The sequence below is a fragment of the Pteropus medius genome, unplaced genomic scaffold (genome assembly GCF_902729225.1).
Source record: "Pteropus medius unplaced genomic scaffold, Ma_sr-lr_union100, whole genome shotgun sequence".
NCBI classification, from domain to species: domain Eukaryota; kingdom Metazoa; phylum Chordata; class Mammalia; order Chiroptera; family Pteropodidae; genus Pteropus; species Pteropus medius.
In genome coordinates, this window is record NW_024342469.1 from 3,058,691 (window position 1) to 3,079,794 (window position 21,104).

General features: G+C 42.4%; 1 protein-coding gene and 1 non-coding gene across 2 annotated transcripts in view; both read right to left on the reverse strand.

Moving 5' to 3' along the window:
- The window catches only part of ATXN10 (ataxin 10), a 136,967-nt gene extending 125,417 nt beyond the window's left edge, over positions 1–11,550 (reverse strand). Inside the window, exon 1 of the mRNA XM_039863191.1 lies at positions 11,213–11,550. Within this exon, the coding sequence (XP_039719125.1) occupies positions 11,213–11,328 (116 nt within the window). The 5' untranslated portion in view covers positions 11,329–11,550. The remainder of the gene's footprint in view (positions 1–11,212) is intronic.
- On the reverse strand, positions 2,003–2,121 carry LOC120603019 (5S ribosomal RNA). Its single transcript, XR_005652938.1, has one exon. It is a non-coding gene; the product is annotated as a 5S ribosomal RNA (ribosomal RNA).
- Positions 11,551–21,104: the final 9,554 nt, after the last annotated feature.

Genomic DNA, 21,104 nt, shown 5'->3' on the forward strand with positions numbered 1-21,104 from the left:
ACAATGACGAGGAACACTCCCACACCCTCGAGCCGAGCAGTACACTGGACACAGGAGAAAACAGCCGCCCGTTCTGAAGACCTTCCCGGAAAGGCATGGCCTCAGAAATGAGCCATATTTCCCAATACCAGAAAACCTAGGAGTTTCCCACAGAAATCAGAAAACCGGCTTGAGAATTTCTGACAAAACCCCTGTTGAGATATTTTTAATGTCACTGAAACCACAGGTCAATGCGGGGAGAACTGAGGTCTTCATGTGATCGAGGTTTCCTATCACGTAACGGTGTGACCTCTGATGAAGTTGTACAATATTGTCAATGATGGCCGACGGCCACCAACAACGCTGCATGTGCAAACCGCTCAGCGGCGACAGCAGGAGCCCGCCTGCGTACGCATCGTGTTCTCACCTCTACGATGGCTTCGCCAGGTTTGTGGCCATCAGAGGTGGACTCGGCCTAGAGTTCGCCCAAGGGTTCCTTTGCCTGTGAGTGTCCTTGCCCAGAGTGCAGTGACCACGCCCTTGGGTCCAGGGACTACTACTAGCCTGGGGGAATGAAAGAGCTGGGAAATGCTCCTCTGAGGGTACCGCTGGTCAGTTCTAACCGCATTTATTTTGATTTGCTGGCTCAAACTTCTTCCTGTCTACTCTGTCCATCTGAGATAATTGAATGTGAGGGGTGGCTCCCGCTGGCCGCATCTGTATTTTGAAGCTGAGTCAGAACACCTTACCGAAGAATTCCATGCGGTGTTCCAGCTCGCGGCATAAAAATAAAGTGTCATCGCTCTAAAAAGTTCTTTTTATGGTGTAACTTAATTGTTGTTCTCTCAACAGAGTTGATCTGAATCATGGCTGAGTCAAGGTGATACGGGACTAGGCCGACGATTCGTGTGGGTTTGGGAGGTTTTTCTGTTTTGTTTCATTTTGTTTTTGGTGCAGCCAAAGACCTTTGCTGGCCAGAGGCTTAGTAACGCTTGGGGAAAACCTATGAGAATGTGTGTACACAGAGGGAGAGGTTTATTTTTGAGTTCTGTAGTATGCTGACCTCCGAAGTGCTCAATCTATTTGCTTTATGAAAGTCAGTCAATATATTTATACAAGCAATCAGCAATACCATGACATTTTTTACCTCTTGAAATCACAGCCACTGTCATACTTAATTTTTCTTTACCTTGAGTCTTTACTCTATGCTCTCATTTTATATCTAATGACTCAAAAAATTAAATTTCAAGGAAATAACAAAAATACTATCAAGTGCTCACTTTGTACTAGGTCTTAAAATATGTCCTGAGTACAAAAGCGGATAGGGAGAGTCCCGCCCTCAGACCGCTCTCACTCCGGTGGGGCTGGCAGGGGATTAAGTGACTGCGATACACCACATGAAGTTCTTTGAAAGAGGCAAACAGTGTCAAACGGAATACGGGGCAAAGGCACGTAGGCCAAAAAAGGCTTTCGGGAAGACGTAAAATGGTAATTAAATCTTGAGGGAAAATTATGAGTGTATGAGCAAAAATATAAAAGCAGAAAACATTTATATTTATAAATTTAATACAGCATTTGAGCTATTCCTATTTTGGTGGCTCGATGTGAGCTAAGTACAGTCATTTACACTGTACTGACTACAGCTACGGCACTAACCACAGCACGGTACGTAGCACATGTGAAGTGACTGAATAAATGGATGGATATCACAGGAAGCGGAACTAACAGCTTCTGTGTAATCAGAGCAATTGACTGGCTCCGGGACAGCACTGAGAAGTCATTTTCTCATCACAGCCACGGGCTCCTCATCATTCTGTCAGTTCAATGCATTCTGAGCACCCAAAACGGACCAAGCACTGTGCCGGGAAAATACCCTAAAAAGACAATCCCAGCCCCGAGCAAAGTCACAATCAAGTAGGAAAAAGATGTAAAAGCCTATTTCATTATGAAAAGTGCAGTGAAGGAGTTCACACTTTAAACATCTCTCCTCCATTCCAAAGATGTAATCTTTTTTTTTTTTAAACGCCTACAGCACTCGGTCTTCCTAGGTGGTCTCCCATCCAAGTACTAACCAGGCCCGACCTTGCTTAGGTTCCGAGATCAGACGGGATCGGGTGCATTCAGGGTGGCATGGCCGTAGACTCATATTTATTTTTAAAAACTGTAAATATGTAGCCCACCGAAAACTGAATGGAAATGCTCAGCTACACTCAAGTCTAAAACCAAAGAGTGGCACATGCTCAGAGCAGCAGAGGCCATCTGCAACCCAACCCTAGCATGGGTGTGGGGGACCTATGCCTCGTGGTGATCACAGCTAGTCCGGAAAACAGTGCTAGGACAGGACTGCCCTGTATCTGAAGAAGCAGTAAAAGAGCTACACTCAGGTGGCCCTATGCACGCGTCACATATACAGGGCCCTGTGCATGTGGCATATATAAAGCCATGCACCTTCAATGTCAGGAGAAAGCCAAGAGACCTTCAGTTAGGACCTGGTCCAAGATGCTGGCCAGCTTAGGAACCAGATACGCAGTATCTCCAATATCCTTATGACATAAACCACCAATAGAAGATCTTAGGCTAGGAACACTGAGGAAATAAGTGGAAAATTCAAAAAAAAAAAAAAAAAAGCAAAACTATTTTTACAGGAAGAGTGAGCCCATCAAGGGAGAAAATATAACAAATCTCTCACTCAAGGTGAACCAGCAAACTAAAGGTTCAAAAGAAAAACGAACCCTAAGAAAAACCAGCCGCCTTCCTCATCACTCCCAGTGACCCACCTACAGAATCTGTGTTCCCAAGCCCTCAGCTCCAGACTGTGCTGGACTAAGTCCTAGGTCCAAGACGAAGGCCACTGCCATGGGGGAGCGTGGGAAGAAATCCAGGGCATCTTAAACTAAATCTACAGGACGATCGCTTTGGGATCCTCAAGCCAGTGGACCAGCAGGCGGAAAAGGAGAAAGAAAAGGAGCCCCGGCCGATGATGCCAATCCTATCAGGAAGAGCCAGCACCGCTAGGAGGAGACGGGGGAGGGAGGGCGGCTCCGGACCCTGGGGACCGTGGGATGTCTCCTGGTGCTCGTGCGTCTAGCAATAACCACGAACAGGCAACAGCAGCAGCCAGCCTGCCAAGCGCAGGGCAGCCGAGGGCTCAGACCCCTTAGCATCAGAGCCCGGCAAAAAGTGAGACCTAGAGGGTGGAGCAGGGAGGTGATTACTTCCAATGACAGCCTCACGACAGGCTGCGGCCGTGGGGACAACACTCCTGTCTAGGCCTTTTCTCGTAGACACCGACCTTTTCTCGTAGAGCCAGTGGCAGAGGGGACCGTAAGAAGAAGAGTGGACTATAAACTCGGGGTGCCCTCAGGCCACACCCTGACCCACGCAGCTGATGATCCCGGGGGCAAGTCCCAGGCACTGGGCAGCAGGTTAACAGAGAAACTGCCCGGCTCGCATTCCTCGGGGGGACCCGGCAGGACTGGGCCCAGCTGCCCACACCAGTTACCAGCTCAGTCAGGCACTCTTACACTGGCGGTCTCTCCTTCCGGCCCGGCTCCCCCTCCCACACGCCTCATTGCTGGCATCACCTCTGATTAAATTACTTCACCCAAGTCCTTGCCTCACGTTCTGATTTGGGAAAAAAACAAAGGCTCAAAGACACACGGAGATGTATGTAAGCATGGCCTCTGCAGCGCTGTCTGAATTACTGGACATTCAAAACAATCCGAATCCCCACCAGTAAGACAAGTGCAGGTAAATTACGACGTGCTCTTAGGACGGCGCAACTGACAACAGTCGACGTGATGAAAACGTGACACAGAACCAGGAGGCCCCCAGTACACCGGGCACATCAGAGGGTACAATGCCCAGTCTTCTCTTGTTCTTATAGCAAATTTTACAATTCAAAAATATTGTTTTACCAGTAATAACTCTCAAATACTGAGCAGAAAAGGCCAGTTGTATGTCCTTCAACCACGCTGGCTAAGACTTAGCTCAAATACATTTTGGAGGTGGTGGTGAGGACAATAACTTACATGGAGATATGATTTACACAGTGAAATACACAAATCGTGTTAGTTTAATGAGTTGTGACAGACACATGCACCCAGCCAGGCAACCAAGACCTCATCTGGACACAGCACATTTTCCTTGGCCAGAAAATTCCCTCATCCTCCTTTCCAGTCGACCTCAACCTTCAACACCCGCTGTTCCGATCCTTATCACCGCTGATGAACTTTGCCAATTCAGAACTTCATAAAATAAAATCATACAGCATGCACGGTGTCCCCGGCTTCTTTCATTCAGTGTGCTTTTGAGCTTCGTCCACATTGTTGTGTACGTTTTAGTGGCTCATTCATCTTACTTGCCAAGTAGTTTTAGCCATTCTCTCGCTGACAGATATTCGGGTTGTTTCTAGCGTTGGCTATTACCAATAAAACTGCTAAGAGCATTCTCTTACGAGTCTTTTGTGGACATATGTTCTTGTTCCTTTTGGATAAATATCTGGGGCCATGGGCAGGTGTGTGTTTATAAAAACCGCCAAAACATTTCCCAGAGCAGTTGCCACCACTTTTCCTCCCACCGGCAACGTATGAGAGCGCCAGCTGCTCCGCACCCTCGCCAAAATTTGGTGCTATCAGTCATGGTAATTGTAGCCATTCTAGTGGGCATGCTAATGGATCTCATTGTGCTTCTGTCTGCTTAGAACAGCTTTACTGAGATATAATTAACATAGCATACGATGCACCTATTTAAAGGATGTGGTTCAATGGATTTTGGTATATTACATAATTAATTTTTTAAATTGTGTTAAAATATATCCTTAACTGAATAATATTCCACTTATATAAAGACTACATTTTGCTTCTTCACTCATCTGATGGACACCTGGGTTGTCGCCATCCTTTGGCTGCTGTGAATAATGCTACACCAAACATCAGCATTCGAGCATCTGGGTCCATTTCCAATGCTCTGGGGCACACGCGTAGGTGCGGAATTGCTAGATCACATTCTATGTTTAGCTTTGCGAGGAACTGCCGAACTGTTTTCCACAGTAAGACACCATTCTACATTCCCAGCAGCAATGTACAAGAGTTCCAATGCCTCCACGACCTCACCAGCTTATTTTCAATTTTTTTTGTAACGGCTATGCTAAAAGGCATAAAGTGGTATTTTGTTATTTTCATTTGCATTTCCTTAATGACTAATGGCGTTGAGTACTTTATCATACATTTTTGGCCATTTAAATATCTTTCTTTGTAAAGCAGGTAAGTTTTTTTGCCCAATTTTTTAATGGGTTGTCTTTTTATCATTGAGTTGTAAGAACTCTTCATATATTCTAAAACAAGTCCTTTATCAGATATATGTATTGCAAATACTTTCATTCTATGGCTTGCCTTTTCGTTCTAATTTCTTTGGATGAGCAGAAGTTAATTTTTATAAAGTCTAATTTGATAAAGCCAATTTTTTCCTGCATAGCTGGTGTCGTGTCCTGGTTAAGAAATGTTTGCCTACTCTCAAGGCCACAAAGATATTCTCCTATGTTTCTTCTAAACAAGTTATAGTTTTAGCTTTTATGTTTAGGTCTATAATCCATGTTAAAATATTTACTGTGAATGGTGCAAGGTGAAGGTCAAGGTTCACTTTATTCCAATTAGATATCGTTGTGCCACCATCACTTGTTGAAAGAAATCGTTTTAGATTGTTTTTGGTTTTGAGTTTGCAAATACCTGCGAAGGGAAGACACCTGAAAATGGCCTCATTTTTCATGCACGACATTCAACACTAATTAAAAAAAAAAAAAGATATGACCAAATAACTAAACACAAGACAGCAGATAAGAGAGCAGAAACGAGGATTGGAGAACTAGAGCAGATAAGTAGAAAATTTTCAAACAGAAGCTCAGAGAGAATGGAAAACACTGAAAGGAGCCTGTGAGACATATAAAATATAGTGAACTCCATGTTCACAAACTGCTGCATCATTTACAATAGCCAAGATATGCAAGCAACCCAACCCGTGATATGCCCACCAACACACGACTGGATAAAGAAGATGTGGTACATACATACAATGGAATATTACTCAGCAATAAGAAGAATGGGATCTTACCACTTGTGACAACATGGATGGATCTAGAAGGCATTACGCCAAGTGAAATAAGTCAGACCGAGAAAGACAAATAGCGTATGATCTCATTTATATGTGGAATCTAAAGAACAAAATAAACTAATAAGAAACAGACTCACAGAGAACAAACTGATGACAGCCAGATGGGAACGGGTTGGTGGCTGGGTGAAAAGGTGAAGGGATTAAGAAGTACAAACTGACAGTTACGAAACAGTCATGGAGATGTGACTACAGTACAGCACAGGGAATATGGTCACTAACGTTGTTATAACTATGTAAGATGCCAGGTGGATACCAATCCTGGGGAACACTTAGTAAATTATATAAATGTCTAACTGCTTCGCTGTACACCTGAAACTAATATAATACTGTCAACTCTAATTGAAAAGTTAAAATTAAAAAAAACTTGTGGGATAAGACATAAATACCTCAACATAATAAGGAGTGCCACAAAAAACTGATGACTATTAAACCACACACGCATTTTATATATATATATATATATATATAAATATATATAAAATGAAAAGTTTAACATAGGTATAATTGGAGTCTTGGAAGGAAAGAATGGAAGAAAAGCAGTATCGTGAGAAATATTGGTGACAATTTCTCAAACTGATAAAGACATCAAATCCAAGAAACATTATCCAAACAGAATAATTACAAAAAAGCCAAATATCTCTGCCCTCATGGGCCTTCCATTCTGGAAGAAGAAAGAGAATATGAAACCACTATAAATAATTATACGGTAATGTTAAAATGTAATAAAGTGCTTTCCAAAAAAAAAAAGGAAAATAGAGTTTATAAGGTAAATGGGTTCGGAGTACGGAGGGAAGTATCTGCACTATTAAATAGGATGCACAAAACCCTGAAGAAAATAAACAGGAAAACGATTTTAACTAGACGCAGACTGAAAAGGAAATATAAGCCAGATTGACAGCTTTAAAAAAACTGTCTACGAGTATGGAAGAAAAAAGACCAAGCATGCACAATGAGTAATAAGCTATACAAACAGGAGTGATTCCACAAGAATCTGTTAAGCATCTATCTACCATTATCTAGGCATAGATGCTAGAGAATGTGATATGCTCACTTTATTCAAGCTTAGCAGATGGACAAGCAATGAGGTATCAGTTTAAGTATGAGAATTTAAGTACGAGAATTTAAGTATGAGAATTTATAGAAAGTAGTAGCCAAATGTTACATCATTTCACGAATACTCAAAAACCAAACATAATCTTCTCTACAGAAAAAAATAAATTTTATATTAGCACTATCCAATAGAACTTTCTGCGATGATAGAAACATCCTATATCTGCACTGTCCAATAAAGTAGCCACTAGCCACGTGTGGCTGTGGAGTACTCAAAATGTGGCCAGTACAAGTAAGAACCAGAATCAATTTTATTTCTTTCTAATTAATTTAAATAGCCACATGTAGCTAGTGGCTACTTAACGAACAGCAGAGGTACAGAGTATGACAACCAATCTCACTTGACTCCACATTTTAACATGGGGTCTGGATATATCACACAGATGATGTAGATACCTCATAAAAGGAACAAAAGAGCCGGCAAACAATACCTTCGGGAAAAGACCAAAAATAGAATTTTTAATGTATTTATATTATACTTTATTCCAGAATTTTAAATGACTTGCTAAGACTCACAGCACACCAAGAAAAATCACGTTATATGTTAAAATGAAGATATGTACATTAAACAAAAGGTATAAAACTTAAAATAGGTAAAGAAAAAACATTACCTTCCACTGAGAATAGTTCAGTAATATCTTAATATTGATCTTTTATGATCAAAAGCAATTTCTTTAGTGATTCAGATATTATTCAAGAAGTGGATTATAGAATATGGGTTAAATCCAGAGCATGAAGAATTTAGACTGGGATATTAATGATCTATTGCTGTTTAATCGATAACCCCAAAACTTAGCAGTTTAAGACAGTAGCACTGCCATCTCAGTGCAGGCCTGAGGGTCAGGAATGTGGGAGTGGCCGAGTGGGCTGGTTCTGGCTTAGGGTCCCTCAGGAGGCTGCACACATGGCTGAAGGCTGGACTGACAGAGGCCACTTGCAAAATGGTTCATCAGGTGGCTGCTGGCAGGAGGCCTGAATTCCTTGCCACACAGATCTCTCCACATGGATGCCTGTGTGTCCTCCTAACATGGCGGCTGGCTTTGTCAGGGTGAGTGATCCGAGAGAGAGCAGAGAGGAAACTGAATAGGCCTTTAATGAATGACCTAGTCTCAGCAGTCACTTCGGACATATTCTACTATTTAAAAGCAAATCATTAAATTCAGTCCACATTCAAGGGGAGAAGAATTAACCTCCTCCTCTTCAAGGACAGCATATCAAAGAATTTGTGGCCCTAAGATGACTACAATGTGATATGAGAACTGCCTCTCTCTAATGAAATTCTGAGATCCCTTTCCCAGGAAATGCAAAAATTAGAATAAATTATCATCTTTTTGGAACAGTTTCCACTGCTTTCCACAAGGCAGGAGATTAAACACGACTGGGTTCTCGGTCACTTCCAGCCCAGGTACTTCTTAAAAGCACGTGCTAAGTAAACAGCACGCACTATGCACAAAGCACTGGGCTACACACACAGCACCAGAGACCCTCATGGTAATCCTCCAACACGGCCAGTATCATTCCCATTTTCAAGACAAAAAATAAGGGGACCAGAGAGATGAGCCAGGATTTTTGTCCAGGTCCACCTGGTTCCCAAGTCATTGTCCTTTCCACTACATGACACTTCTATCACTCCAGCTACCACAGACTGAAACTTGTTTTGTAGCACCAAACATCTGGGAAGGACCACAAAATACATTTTTTTCAGCCAAGATATGTATCTTTTGTTCAATCCCTTACTTACTTTCCTCAGTTTGTTTTTGCTTTGCCTGACGTTTTCTATTTGCTACTCTTGAGGCCTCATTTCGCTTCACTTTATGCCCCATCCAGCTCCCAGCACCGTGGCCCACCCTCCTTCTGGGTCCATCTGCACTGGAGGGAGATCCTGTCAGGGCAGCCGGGCTTTGGTCTAAACCCCACAAGATCTCTCTGAGGAGCAACTAGTGATCTGTTCAAAGACACAGAGCCAAATGTGGGCAACGTCTTCATTTCTTCATCCTCCAACAGTCCAACTAGTGTGAGTCCTGTCCATTCGACCTAGTAAATGCTTGTCAACATTTACGCTATCCGTCCCCATGGACAATGTCCTAATTCAGGTACCTTTCTCTTTCACTTGGGCTTCTGCATCAGCTTCTTAAAACTCCCCAGCCTCTGCCTCATCCTAATTTATCCCCCACAATGGCAGCCAGAGAGACCTTTGTAACACGGAGTTCTATCATGCCACTCCCTTGAAAGAACCTTCACTAGTTCCCCATTAACTCCCCTCACAATAGGAGGGCCTAGAAAGGCCTTGTAGATTGGCTCAGGGTCTTAGATTTTATCCTACAGATTACAGAGAGAGAACTGACCTTTGAACGTCTCCTCTGTAAGCAAATCCCTTACCTGTGTTTAATCCCCTTAGGGACGGACCCTGCTACACGTACCTCCTAAGGAACCCTCTCAGCAGTAAGCGTGCAGCCAGTGTGATCTAAACCCTTTGCAACCCATCAGCCTAGCCAACACGTCACGTTCCCCTGTGCCACCACCTCTTCTTGTCTAAACCTCATTACAATTTGTTTACACAGCAATTTCCCTAACATACTTGAAAAAAAAAGGGATCACGTCACATTCAACTTTGTATCCTCAGCTCCCAGCAAAGAAGCTGTTTCATAGTAGCTGCTCAATAAATGGCGGACTGATTACAGAGTGCATCATGGGTACAGATATGCTGCGGCATTAATCAGTGTATCTCCCGGAAGTGTCGGGTCAGTTACGGAATCTACGGAAAAGCCCAGGGAGCAGTGCCCTGGACTCAGCTCTCTCTCAACAGCCCAGCGCTTCCTGTTGTGATCTGTCCTAGAAGTGCTCGGACTAAGGTGTCTGTCTAGTTTACAGACGAGAAGATCACCAAGGATAGTCTGGACAAACCCAAGTCTCACTGTCCCTTTCTTCTACGCTCCCTATACTCTTCGCACCAGCCTCCATGATCGGATAATTCCCCGACTTCCGAGATGAGGGCTTCCCAGAACTTTCCATTTTCAACTTCATCCCCTAGCACAACACCTAGCACATGATGGACCATAAATGTTTCAAACGATAACATCTGCTAACACCTTAGTATTGTGTCAAGTATGTACTAAACATCTAATATGCATAATTTCATTTAATCCTTATAACAAACCCCCCAGGGAGGTACTGTTCAACTTTATTCCCACTAAATAGATAAGAAAACTGAGGCCCTGCGAAGAACAAAAATCAAACAAGCATCGAGGTCATCATATTTTATCAAGTTTTATTTCATTTATTCCTCTGTACAATCCAGCAATAAAATTCTGCAGCATATTCTAATTTCTAGACCAAAAAAAAAAAAATCTAAAGCTTCCAGAAAGTGCCCAATAACGCACAGGTCGAGAGACCAGGAACCGTATCCTGGTCCGTCAGGCTCCTGGGCACCTTTACACCTGACTTCCTGGCCCCGCAGCGGCGAAGTGTGGACTAGAGGGGCTTCTCGGGACCAGGGTCGTCCACTCTCCGCACAGCGCCCGCCCACTGTGGATGGCAGGGCCTGGGCTCGGCGGTGGGCGGAGGGGCGCACCAAGCCCAGCGCCCCGGCTTAGGGATTGGTTGGTATTCACGCGACCTCCCCACGCGCACATCGGTAACATGTCTGCCCCCCTAGAGTTCATGCCTCGTGACTCCGAGGGTCCTGTGCGCCCCGCCGGGGCCTGGAACTGTACCTTGCACGTCACAGGGGCGCCATCGGCTCGTACACAATTAACGAGACGGGCCCCCTTCGTCCGCCCGGCTTCGCACCTGGACTGGCGGGTGGGGGGCAGGTGTCAGCCGCCCAGGGCACCTCGAGGACCGACGCGGGAAGACACGCGCGGGGAAGCAGCGGCCAGGGACTCCCGGGCCGACCGCGGAGGCCTCCACCCGCAGCCGCCCGCCCCCGCGCCGCCCCGCTCGCTCGCGCCGTTACCGGTTCCGCTGCTCCTTGAAGAGCGCCGTCAGCGCGCGGAGGGCCTCCAGGTCCTGGATGGACGCGGGCACCATGATGCCCGACACTCGGGCGGGCAGCTGCCTGGGCGCCGCCATCTTGCCAATGCCGAGCCGGGAGACGACGACGCGCAGAGAGAGGAGGCGCAGCAGCGGGAGGGAAGCAGGCGAGTGAGCGCCGCCCTTCGCCCTCCGGGCCACGCCGCCGCCTCTGCGTCCCGGAGCCCGCGGCCGGGTGGCGAGAACGCGAAGGCACGCGCTGGGTTCGCCTCCGGCGTCAGAGAGGACTGCGAGGCGAGAGGAGGGGGCGCGGACGGAAGTCCAGCTGAGGGGCCGGGTCGCGAGCGGAAGTGCGGCCGGAGGGGAGGGGGCGCGAGCGGAAGTCCCGCCCCGGGGGGCGCGGCGCGAGCGGAAGTGCGGCCTGAGGTCCCGGAGGAGGGGCGCGGGCAGAGCCTGTATGCGGCGGGGGAGGGGCGGCGGGGGTGTCGGGCGGGAGAGGAGGACCCCGGGACCAAGGGGCACCCCGAGGGGTTGGGGGTGCTGGGACCGGTCCCCCTGGGGGGATGGAGCATGCAGTGGGGAGCTACTGCGGGGGCGTTCAGAGGAGAAGGCCGGAGACCAGGTCCTGCGGTCTAACTGGTCAGTCCCCCAACTCGGACCCTCTGGGAACGCGAGCATCCTGTCGCCAGTGTGCAGGCCGCTGCCCCTGGACGTTCAGGCCCAGCACACAGGGTCACTTGCCAGGCGCCCGGCCCGGGCGGGAATATGTTACCCCAGCCCACCAAAGGGCCTAAAACGCAATTCGATCCAGGAGCTAAACGCTGCAGCGGCGGGGTACAAAGTAGCTTTTTTCCAAAGGGAATGAGTATATTTTTCAGGAATCCCACGAGGTCCTCTGGCAGGTGTTGGTAACTCACACATTTTCTTCCCACGGCCCTTAATCACGTGTGTACTTTCAACAAGCATTATTGCCAAGCTCTGTGCTAGGTGAGATGATCCCAACCCTGAAGGAACTCACCGAGGATGACAAAGAGAGGCCGACATCACACTGAATGCTGTTGACAACAGCTATGACAGAGGACTGTACTAACTGCTGTGGGACCACTTAAAATATATAAATATGTACCCTCTACGATTCTATTTGAAGAGAGGAATGTGTTTATAGGGTGGCGCTTTTGATGTTCTTTGCTACATAAAATTTAAAGACACGATAATAAACACGGCCGGAGTATGCAGGAGACACGAATCACGCACAAGCAAGTCGCTCAGCCATTTCACTGACTACGTAACCCTTCATTTCCGCAAATATTCCTGTGTGCCCACTATGTGCCAGGCATCAGTTTACCTAGCAGTGCTCCAGACATTTCAAAATGTTTAACAATCCTTAGACTAGCAAGGCAAAATCCAATTTTTCCTCGAGGAGCAGGGATAGTAAAATGTACCGTAACGCATCAAGATCGTGCCCCTTAATTTTCTACCCTCAATTGGGAAACAAAGGTAACTACCTTGATTCTTCCAGAAAACATTCCCCATAATATTCACATTTATTACCTGGAATATTGCAATATGATCCTGATTGGGTTTTGTTTTGTTTTGTATTGGCTTCTTTTGCCTATTCTGGATCCTTTAAAAAGGTAAGCCAACATTTTGCTGTGCTCAAAACCCCCTAAAAGATTTCCAGTTTGCTCAGGGTAAGCTGAAGTTTTCCATTGGAAAAGTCTGCTTCCCTCTTCCCCTGCTTCTGATCACATCTCGTCTCTGCCCTCTCCGTTCTGTCTCGACCACAGTGGCCTTCTATTGCACTCCACCAGCCGTAGTACCCTCCTGCCTCAGGGCCTTGCACGCGCTAGTCCTTTGGTGTGGAACATCGCCAACACTGCCAGCAAGTATTTGCAGGGTTTGTTTCCCGACTTCCTTCAACTCTGCTCAAATGATCTCTTAATGAGTTTTTCCCTTATCAATCTTTAAAACTGTGACACATCTCCAAAATTCCTCAGGAACTTCTCACAGCTCTTAACACTTTCTATATCATACTTTACTTATCTCATTTGTTTATCATTATTTATCTATTTGGTTTACTGCCAGAATGTGTTCTAGCACCTAGAAAAGCGGCTACTGTGTGGTAATCGTTCAATAAATGTTAGTTGAATTAATGAACGAAGAATATTTTTAGATGATATTTACAGAAAGGAGAAAGGAAATACGCCTCCAAGAGGGAGCACAGCAATCAAAAAAGTACAAGAAAGAGGAAAGATGGAAGGGGAGAAGAAACCAAGTATAAGGAAGAAGATTTAAAAAGACATTAACAGGACAGACTAGGAGTATAGGCAGGTATGACAAACAGAAGGATGTTAAATTGGTCGAACAGCAGGCATGTGACTATCTGGAATCAACTAGAGGATTTCAACCTTGACTGAACTGACAGAACTAAGTTAATATTTCACTTGGGCTAAAAGGCACTTTTAATATTATGTCATGTTATATAATCGTTTACCTTAGATAAATGTGCCACCACGTTGATGGACCTAAATTAAAATTCAGATGAAATTTGTGATATGAATTTGAGTCTCGAACCCACTGCAGAAGAACTGGATCGGCGATGACTGTAATCAAAAAGTAAAAAGAAGTAAAAAGAAAGGAAAGAAGGAACGGCGGGGGGAACGAAAGCAAAGGAGAAAGTTGGTGATGTGCAGGCAAAAAGATTTGGACCAAAGCGCATAGGGTTTTGGCCTGGAAAAAGGAGAGGAACCAAGTGGATTCTGGTAAAGAGAATGGAAGAAGAGTGACGATTGGAGAGAAAAATTCTTGCTTACCGTCTCCGCCTACGATTCTCTCTCTGGAAAGCTCATGGCATTGCCACCTGCGCCACCACAATGTCACGTGTCAATCAGCAGGAGCTCTAGTCAGTTTAGACCTCTCTCGGCACTGCCTTTCCATAGTCAGCCTTGTGCTACAGATGGGTTGACGTATCACCTTCCCTAAGGCATCTAAGGTCCTTCAAGGCGGAGGCTTTATCTTCATCCCATCCAGGCCCAAGTACCTGTGCTTAGAAGCCATGCTATAAATATTTGTTGAACTGAAAACTTAGAGAATGAAGGAAAATAATAACAGAATAATGTAGTTGCTAAGAGCAAACTACAGCCTGTGAGCCAAAGCTCTCCCACTATCTCTGTTTATAAATGATGTTGGAAATGGTCCCATTCACTTACATATTGTCGAGGACTTCTTTGATGCCACAGTGGCAAAACTGAGTAGTTATGGCAGAGACTGTAGGGTCTAAAAAGCCTACAATGTTACAGGTTCGGTCCTTATGAAAAAGGTTTGCCAACTTCTGGTAAACAGCATGAGCTGTGCAATCAGACAAACCTGGGTGATGGAGATCCTGCTTTCATCGCTTAGCACCTGACCTTGGACAGGTAACCATCTCTGTAAGACACTTTTTTTTCCTTTGTAAAATGGAGTGGTAATAATACTTAATTGGGTGGTTGGGAAGAGTCAATGAGATACTCTACATCCATTCAGGGTCTGTCATATATTTAGCTTAGCTCAATAAATGTCAACATTGAACGACTCATGTTATAATATCGAGTAAGAAGGAGGGATAAAGCGGGCAAGGGAGTAGAAAGCTCTTCGGTAGTTGGGCGAATTAGGAACACTAGAGAGGAGGCAGGAAATTTGGGCTAGGTTCAAGGAATAATTGGTAGTAAGTGACTGACAATGGACTGCTGATAGTTGAGGCAATAATTTTGATGTTACTAGTAATAGCTGCATTGTAGGGATGGATTATTTTTATACAATTTGCAAAGTTAGTATATTAATTCCTTATGATGGCTACCAATCCATTTTTAACTTAATTTTCATATTTCAATTTAGTCAAGATTTTTCGAGCACCTATCATGAACTGTATTGGAACCTAGTATTACAAAGCTGAGTAATATAACATTTCAGCCATCAATCAGCTCCAGGTCTATTAAAGGAATCCATAAATATAAACATATTCTGGTGACACAATGTAATAATATCAGGAAAGCATAAACAAAGAGCGGAGGGACTGGGAAGTGAAGAAAGACTTACTAGGGAAGACATTTAAGCTGCATCTTGAATGAGTGCTAGACAGGCAAAAGGTGGAAGTACATTCCAGAAGATGAAGCACCCAAAAAATGACCTGAGACCAGTTGGTTTTATGTGTGAGTTCTACCAAACATGAAGAAAAGATAGAATCTCGGTCTTATCCAAGAAGTTTCAGAAAATGGAAAAAGTTTAACTTTTAGTAATGATAGGCTAGGTTATTGAAAGCAATACCCTGAATGAGAAAAACTTTTAAAAAATACTGAATGAAATATTTCACAATTTCCCCGTCACCTAGTTGATCCAAGCGACCAAGACACTCAAATTACAGTTAAGACAAACCCAGAATGATAGCTCATTTAGACGTGTGGCAGAGGCAAATGAAAACCATCTTGGGAGGAAAGTGGCATCCTGGGCATCAAATTTTTCCTATAATTCCTCAAATATAGCGACTAGCACAAAAATGACTAGGTCTCCAAGGAAACAAGACATTATGAGAGGAACCAGCAACAGAAACCGACCCACAAAGATGTTGGAATTATCACATGTAAACCATGAAATAACAATGTTTGCCGTGTTCGAAGAAACAAAACACCATTTAAAAGTCTAAGCAAGGAATTGAAATGTGAAAAATGAAATAGCATATTTATAAAAGAAAGAAGTAGGAATTCTGGAACTAAAAAAGAGTAGCAGTAAGAATGTAGTGGATAGATTTAATAGTGCATTAGAGAGATCTAGAAAGAATAAATGAACTGAAAGGGCAGAAGAAATCCAGCATAAAGAAATAAAAATATGAAAAATAAGGAAGAGCTAAGAGACACAGAATCCGTTGAGAAAGTCTAACACATGTAAGTAGAGTTGCATGTGTACAGACGAGAGGAGAGAGAAATAGGGCAGGAGCAATACCTGAGATAATAGCCGAGAATTTGCCAAAACCGATGAAAGATTCCAAAACACAAACTCGAAAACATCAATGAATACAAAGAAGAAGAACAGAGGAGGGGGAGGGAAGGAGGAGGGGGAGGGACTGCAGAAAAAGACAAAGACAAAGTCTGATAAGAAGCCATAGGAAAAAAATGGTTTATTTTATAGGAGTGAGAATTTGGCTATGTTGTTCTCTATAGAAACACTAAAAATTAACGCTAAATAAACACTAAAGTAGTGGAATGCTATCTTCGATGTACTTAAAAATATAAAATATATGTTTATATTAATAATAAAAAATATAAATAAGAACTGCCAACAGACCCATGCTCAAGGAAATACAAGAGTATAAATAAGACAATTCGAAGTGAGAGAGAGACAAAGAGCAATAAGAATAGTGAACATTTAGCTTCATCTATGTGAAATCCAAAGTATAAAGTAAAAATAAAGCAACCATGTGTCTCGGGGTTTAAAATAAAGAATTGGAATATTTATGAGATGGCTCTGCTCCAGACCATCATGGCACCACCTGGGGACTTTTCACCCTCTGGTGCCTGAGTTCATGCTCCTAAGCTTCTCAAAATGCCACATCGGCACAGCCAACAAAAGAAAAACTAGATACCTTGGACTTCGTGAAAATTTAAAATTTTCGTGCGTCAAAAGACACCATCAACAGAGTAAAAAGGCAGCCCATAGGAGAAAATATTTGCAAATTGTATATCTGATTAGTTACTAATGTTCAGAAAAATGAAGAACTAAACTCAACAACACAAAGCAAATAACCTAATTCGAAAATGGACAAAGGACTTGAACAGACATTTCTCCAAAGAAGACATGCAAATAGCCAAGGAGCAGGTGAAAAGATTCTAACGTCACTAAACAGTAGGGAATTGCAAATAAAATTATAACGAGATAGCACCCCACATGCATTGGGGTCGCTACTATAAAAAAAGAAAGAAAGAAAGGGAAGGAAGGAAGGAAGGAAGGAAGGAAGGAAGGAAGGAAGGAAGGAAGGAAGGAAGGAAGGAAGGAAGAAAAGAAAGAAGTGTTGATGAGGATATGGAAAAATGGGAACCCCTGTGCACTGTGGGGGAAGAAAGTAGAATGGTACAGGCGCTGGGGAAAACAGCATGGCAGTTCCTCGAAATGTTAAAAATGGAATTCAAGAATGATCTGGCGATTCCACTTCTGGGTCTACACCCTGAAGAATCGAAAACAGGGTCTCAAAGGGATATTTGCCCACCCGTGTTCATAGCAGCATTATCCAAAACAGCCAAAACGTGGAAGCAAGCCAACTATCCGTCAAGGGATGAAATGGATAAGCAAAATGTGGTCTGTAGATACAATAGAATATTATTCAGCCTTAAAAGGGGAATTCTGACATATAATACAGATGAGCCGCAAGGAAAATAAGTGAAATAAGCCAGTCACACACACAAATGCAAAACTATGATTTCACTTATACGAGGTTCTTGGGGTCGTCACATTTAAAGAGCGAGAAAGCAGAATGGTAGTTGCCAGGGGCTGAGGGGAGGGAAAAATGGGGAGTATAGGGTTTGTGAACACGCTTAATGCGCTGAACCGTATACTCAAAAATGGTTAAGAGAGCAAATTTTATGTTCTACGTATTTTATCAAAATTTTTTAAATTGTCAGGGCGAGGGGGACAGGCCACCTTTGTGGGCACTGGCCCAGGTCTATCTCTTGCCTAAGAATTTCCTGTGCTTTACACTTCCCAGCAGCTAAAATCACAGAAGGTTGAAGGTCAGAAAAGAAAAAAATTATAGACAGAAAATAAGAGCAATCCATTGAGAACAATTTGCAAAGGCCAGAACTGTTTTATAGGAAATGAGCTTTGTCGAGTCGATCAAAACCAAAGAATACTCAGATATTCTTAGCAATCCACCTTCTCTGCCTGAACTTGGTATTCCTCCATGGGTATTGACGTTGTCTGGTATTGAGCCCTTAATTATAAACATCTGGCAGAAAATTACAGAAGAGAAACTTAAAAATATCATTCTGAAAGGAGCCCTCACTGAGACAGTGGTTCAGACCAGTGGTCTCCAAAGTGTTCTTAGTGGAACAAGTCACAACAAGATTCTACCTCTGGGAAAGACGGGTGAAGACCCTCCCAGATTTCAGATTTCTCTCTCTCTCTCTCTCTTCTCCCCCGCTTACGCCTGCCCCTTTCTCTCTCTCTCACACACACACACACACACACACACACCCACATGGAAACCACCTGGACATAGCATAAAACCTGGACATAACACAAAAAACAACCTCCTGAAGCTATTTGAAGAGGAAGACATAATAATCATAAATGTGTATTTGCCCAATAAGAAAGCTTCAAATACATGAAGCGAAATTGACAGAATTAAAGGAAGACAGTTTCACGATCATAACTGGAAATTTTGACAATCGTATCTTAGCCATGGCTAGAAAACTAGACAAAAATTAACAAAGACAATATCTGAACAATACTCTCAACCTCTTTTACTTAATATTCATACCAAGCAACATCCAACGATGATAAAATATACATCCTTTTTAAGCGTGTATGACAGACCATGTTCTGGGCAATAAAATAAGACTTCATACATTTATAAAGATTGAAATCATACAGAATATGTTCTCCGAATATAGTGAAATTATGTTAGAAATCAGTAATAATAAAATAACCTGGAAAACCTCCAAATATTTGAAAAACAAACTTCTAAATAATCATTTGATGAAAAAAGAAATCACAAAAGAACTTAGAAAATGTTTTGAACCGAGTGATAACAAAAATCATATCAAAACTTGTGGGATAAAGTTAAAAACAATATTTAGAAGAAAACGTAGTTTTAAATGCCTAAACTGGAATAGAAAAAAGATCTCAAATACGAGATCTAAGATTTCACTTTAAGATACTAGAAAAAGAAGAGCAAATCAAACCCAAAAGAAACATAAGGAAGAAAATAATATGAGAATAAAAATCAATGAAATAGAAAAAAACAATATGGTATATTAATGAAAACAAAAGCTAGTTCTTTGAAAAAAATAAAACTGATAAGCTTCTAGATGGATTGATTAAGAAAGAAGAAGACACAAATTTCCCATATCAGAAATAAAAGAAGACACACGAACATAGGTTTTATAGACATTAAAAGAATAATAAGGGCATGTTATGAACAACTTTATGGCAATAAACATGACAACTTAGGTGTAACAGGCAAATTCCTTGAACGACACAAATCACCAAAAGTCATCCAAGAAAAAAATATAAAACTCGAACAGCCTGATAGCGATTAAGTAAATTGAATTTATAAATAAAAACCTTTCCATAAAGCGAACTACAGTGACATGGCTTCAGTGGTAAATATAATCATGCACTTAAGAAAGAAATAATATCAATCTTCTACAAATTCAGAAAATAGAGAATTAACACTTCCCAACTTATTTTATGAGGCTAGTATAACTCTGATGCCAAAACCAACCAAAGGCTTCACGAGAAAAAAAACTACAGACCAAATCCCTCATGAACATAGACACAAAAATCATAACAAAATATTAGCAAATCAAACCATATATAAAAGTGATAATAAATCATGACCGACTGGGAATGTAAAATTAGTTTAACATCCAACACTCAATACGATTCACCATATTAACAGAATAAAAGAGAAACGGCATATGATCATTTCAATAGACGCAGGTAAAAATATTTGATAAAATTCAACACACTCTTTGTAAAAACTTCCAGAAACCTAAAAATAGAAGGGCACTTATAAAACCTGATGAAGAGCATCTGCAAAAAAACAAAAAAAAAACAAAAAAAACCCAAAAAAACCCAACATCATACTCAGTGCTGAAAGACCAAGGCTTTCTACATAAGGCAGGAACAAGCCAAGGATGCCTGCTCTCACTACGTCTCACATTTTTCTGCAAGTCCTGGCCAAGACTAGAAAAGGAAATGAAAGACATACAAATCAGGAAAGGAGCAAACATGTCTTTCTTTTCTGCAGACTACTTAGTCATGTATGTAGAAAGCTCTAACTAATCTATAAAAACTGTAGTAGAATTAATAAGTGAATGTAACAAGGTTGGAAAATATAGGTTAATATATGAAAATCAATTATATTTCTATACAGTGTCAATGAATAATGATAAATTCAATTTAATAAACAACTTCACTTTATGATAACATCAAAAATACTTAGGAATAAATTTAATGAATGATGTACAAGACCTATACGATGAAAACTATAAAACATTACGAAAGGAAATTGAAAAAGAACTAAATAAATGAAAAGATACACCACATTAATAGACTTGAAGATTTGCTTTTGTTAAGATGTCAGTCTTCTTCGAATTGACCTATGGATTTAATGCGATTACAATTAAAATTTTAACAGATTTTATAAAAAAGATATTGATAAATTGATTTTAAAATTTATGTGAAAAGACAAAGGATCTGGAATATGCAAAACGATTTTGAAAAATAAGGACAAAATTGTAGGACTTAAATTATTTGATTTCAAGACTTACTCTAATTCTACAGTCATGAAAACAGAGTAGAATTGGCCTGTAGACCAATGGACTAGATTGCAGTCCAGAAACAGACTCACACTTGCATGGCGGTATCTTATTGACTTCCCCTTTGAATTATTTTGGCGTTTTTGTCAAAAACGTATTAGCCGTGCAAGTGTGAGTTAAAAAGACATAATAAAAGCGCCATCAATGATGTGGAGCAACTCTTATACGTTGCTGGTGGGACTGCAAATTGATATGACTACTTTGCAAAACGGTGTGGCCATATCTTTAAAAATTAAACACACGGGGTGACTCCATAGAGTAGGGGTTAGCACGTCTGCTTTTACAAGCAGAAGGTCCTGGGTTCGC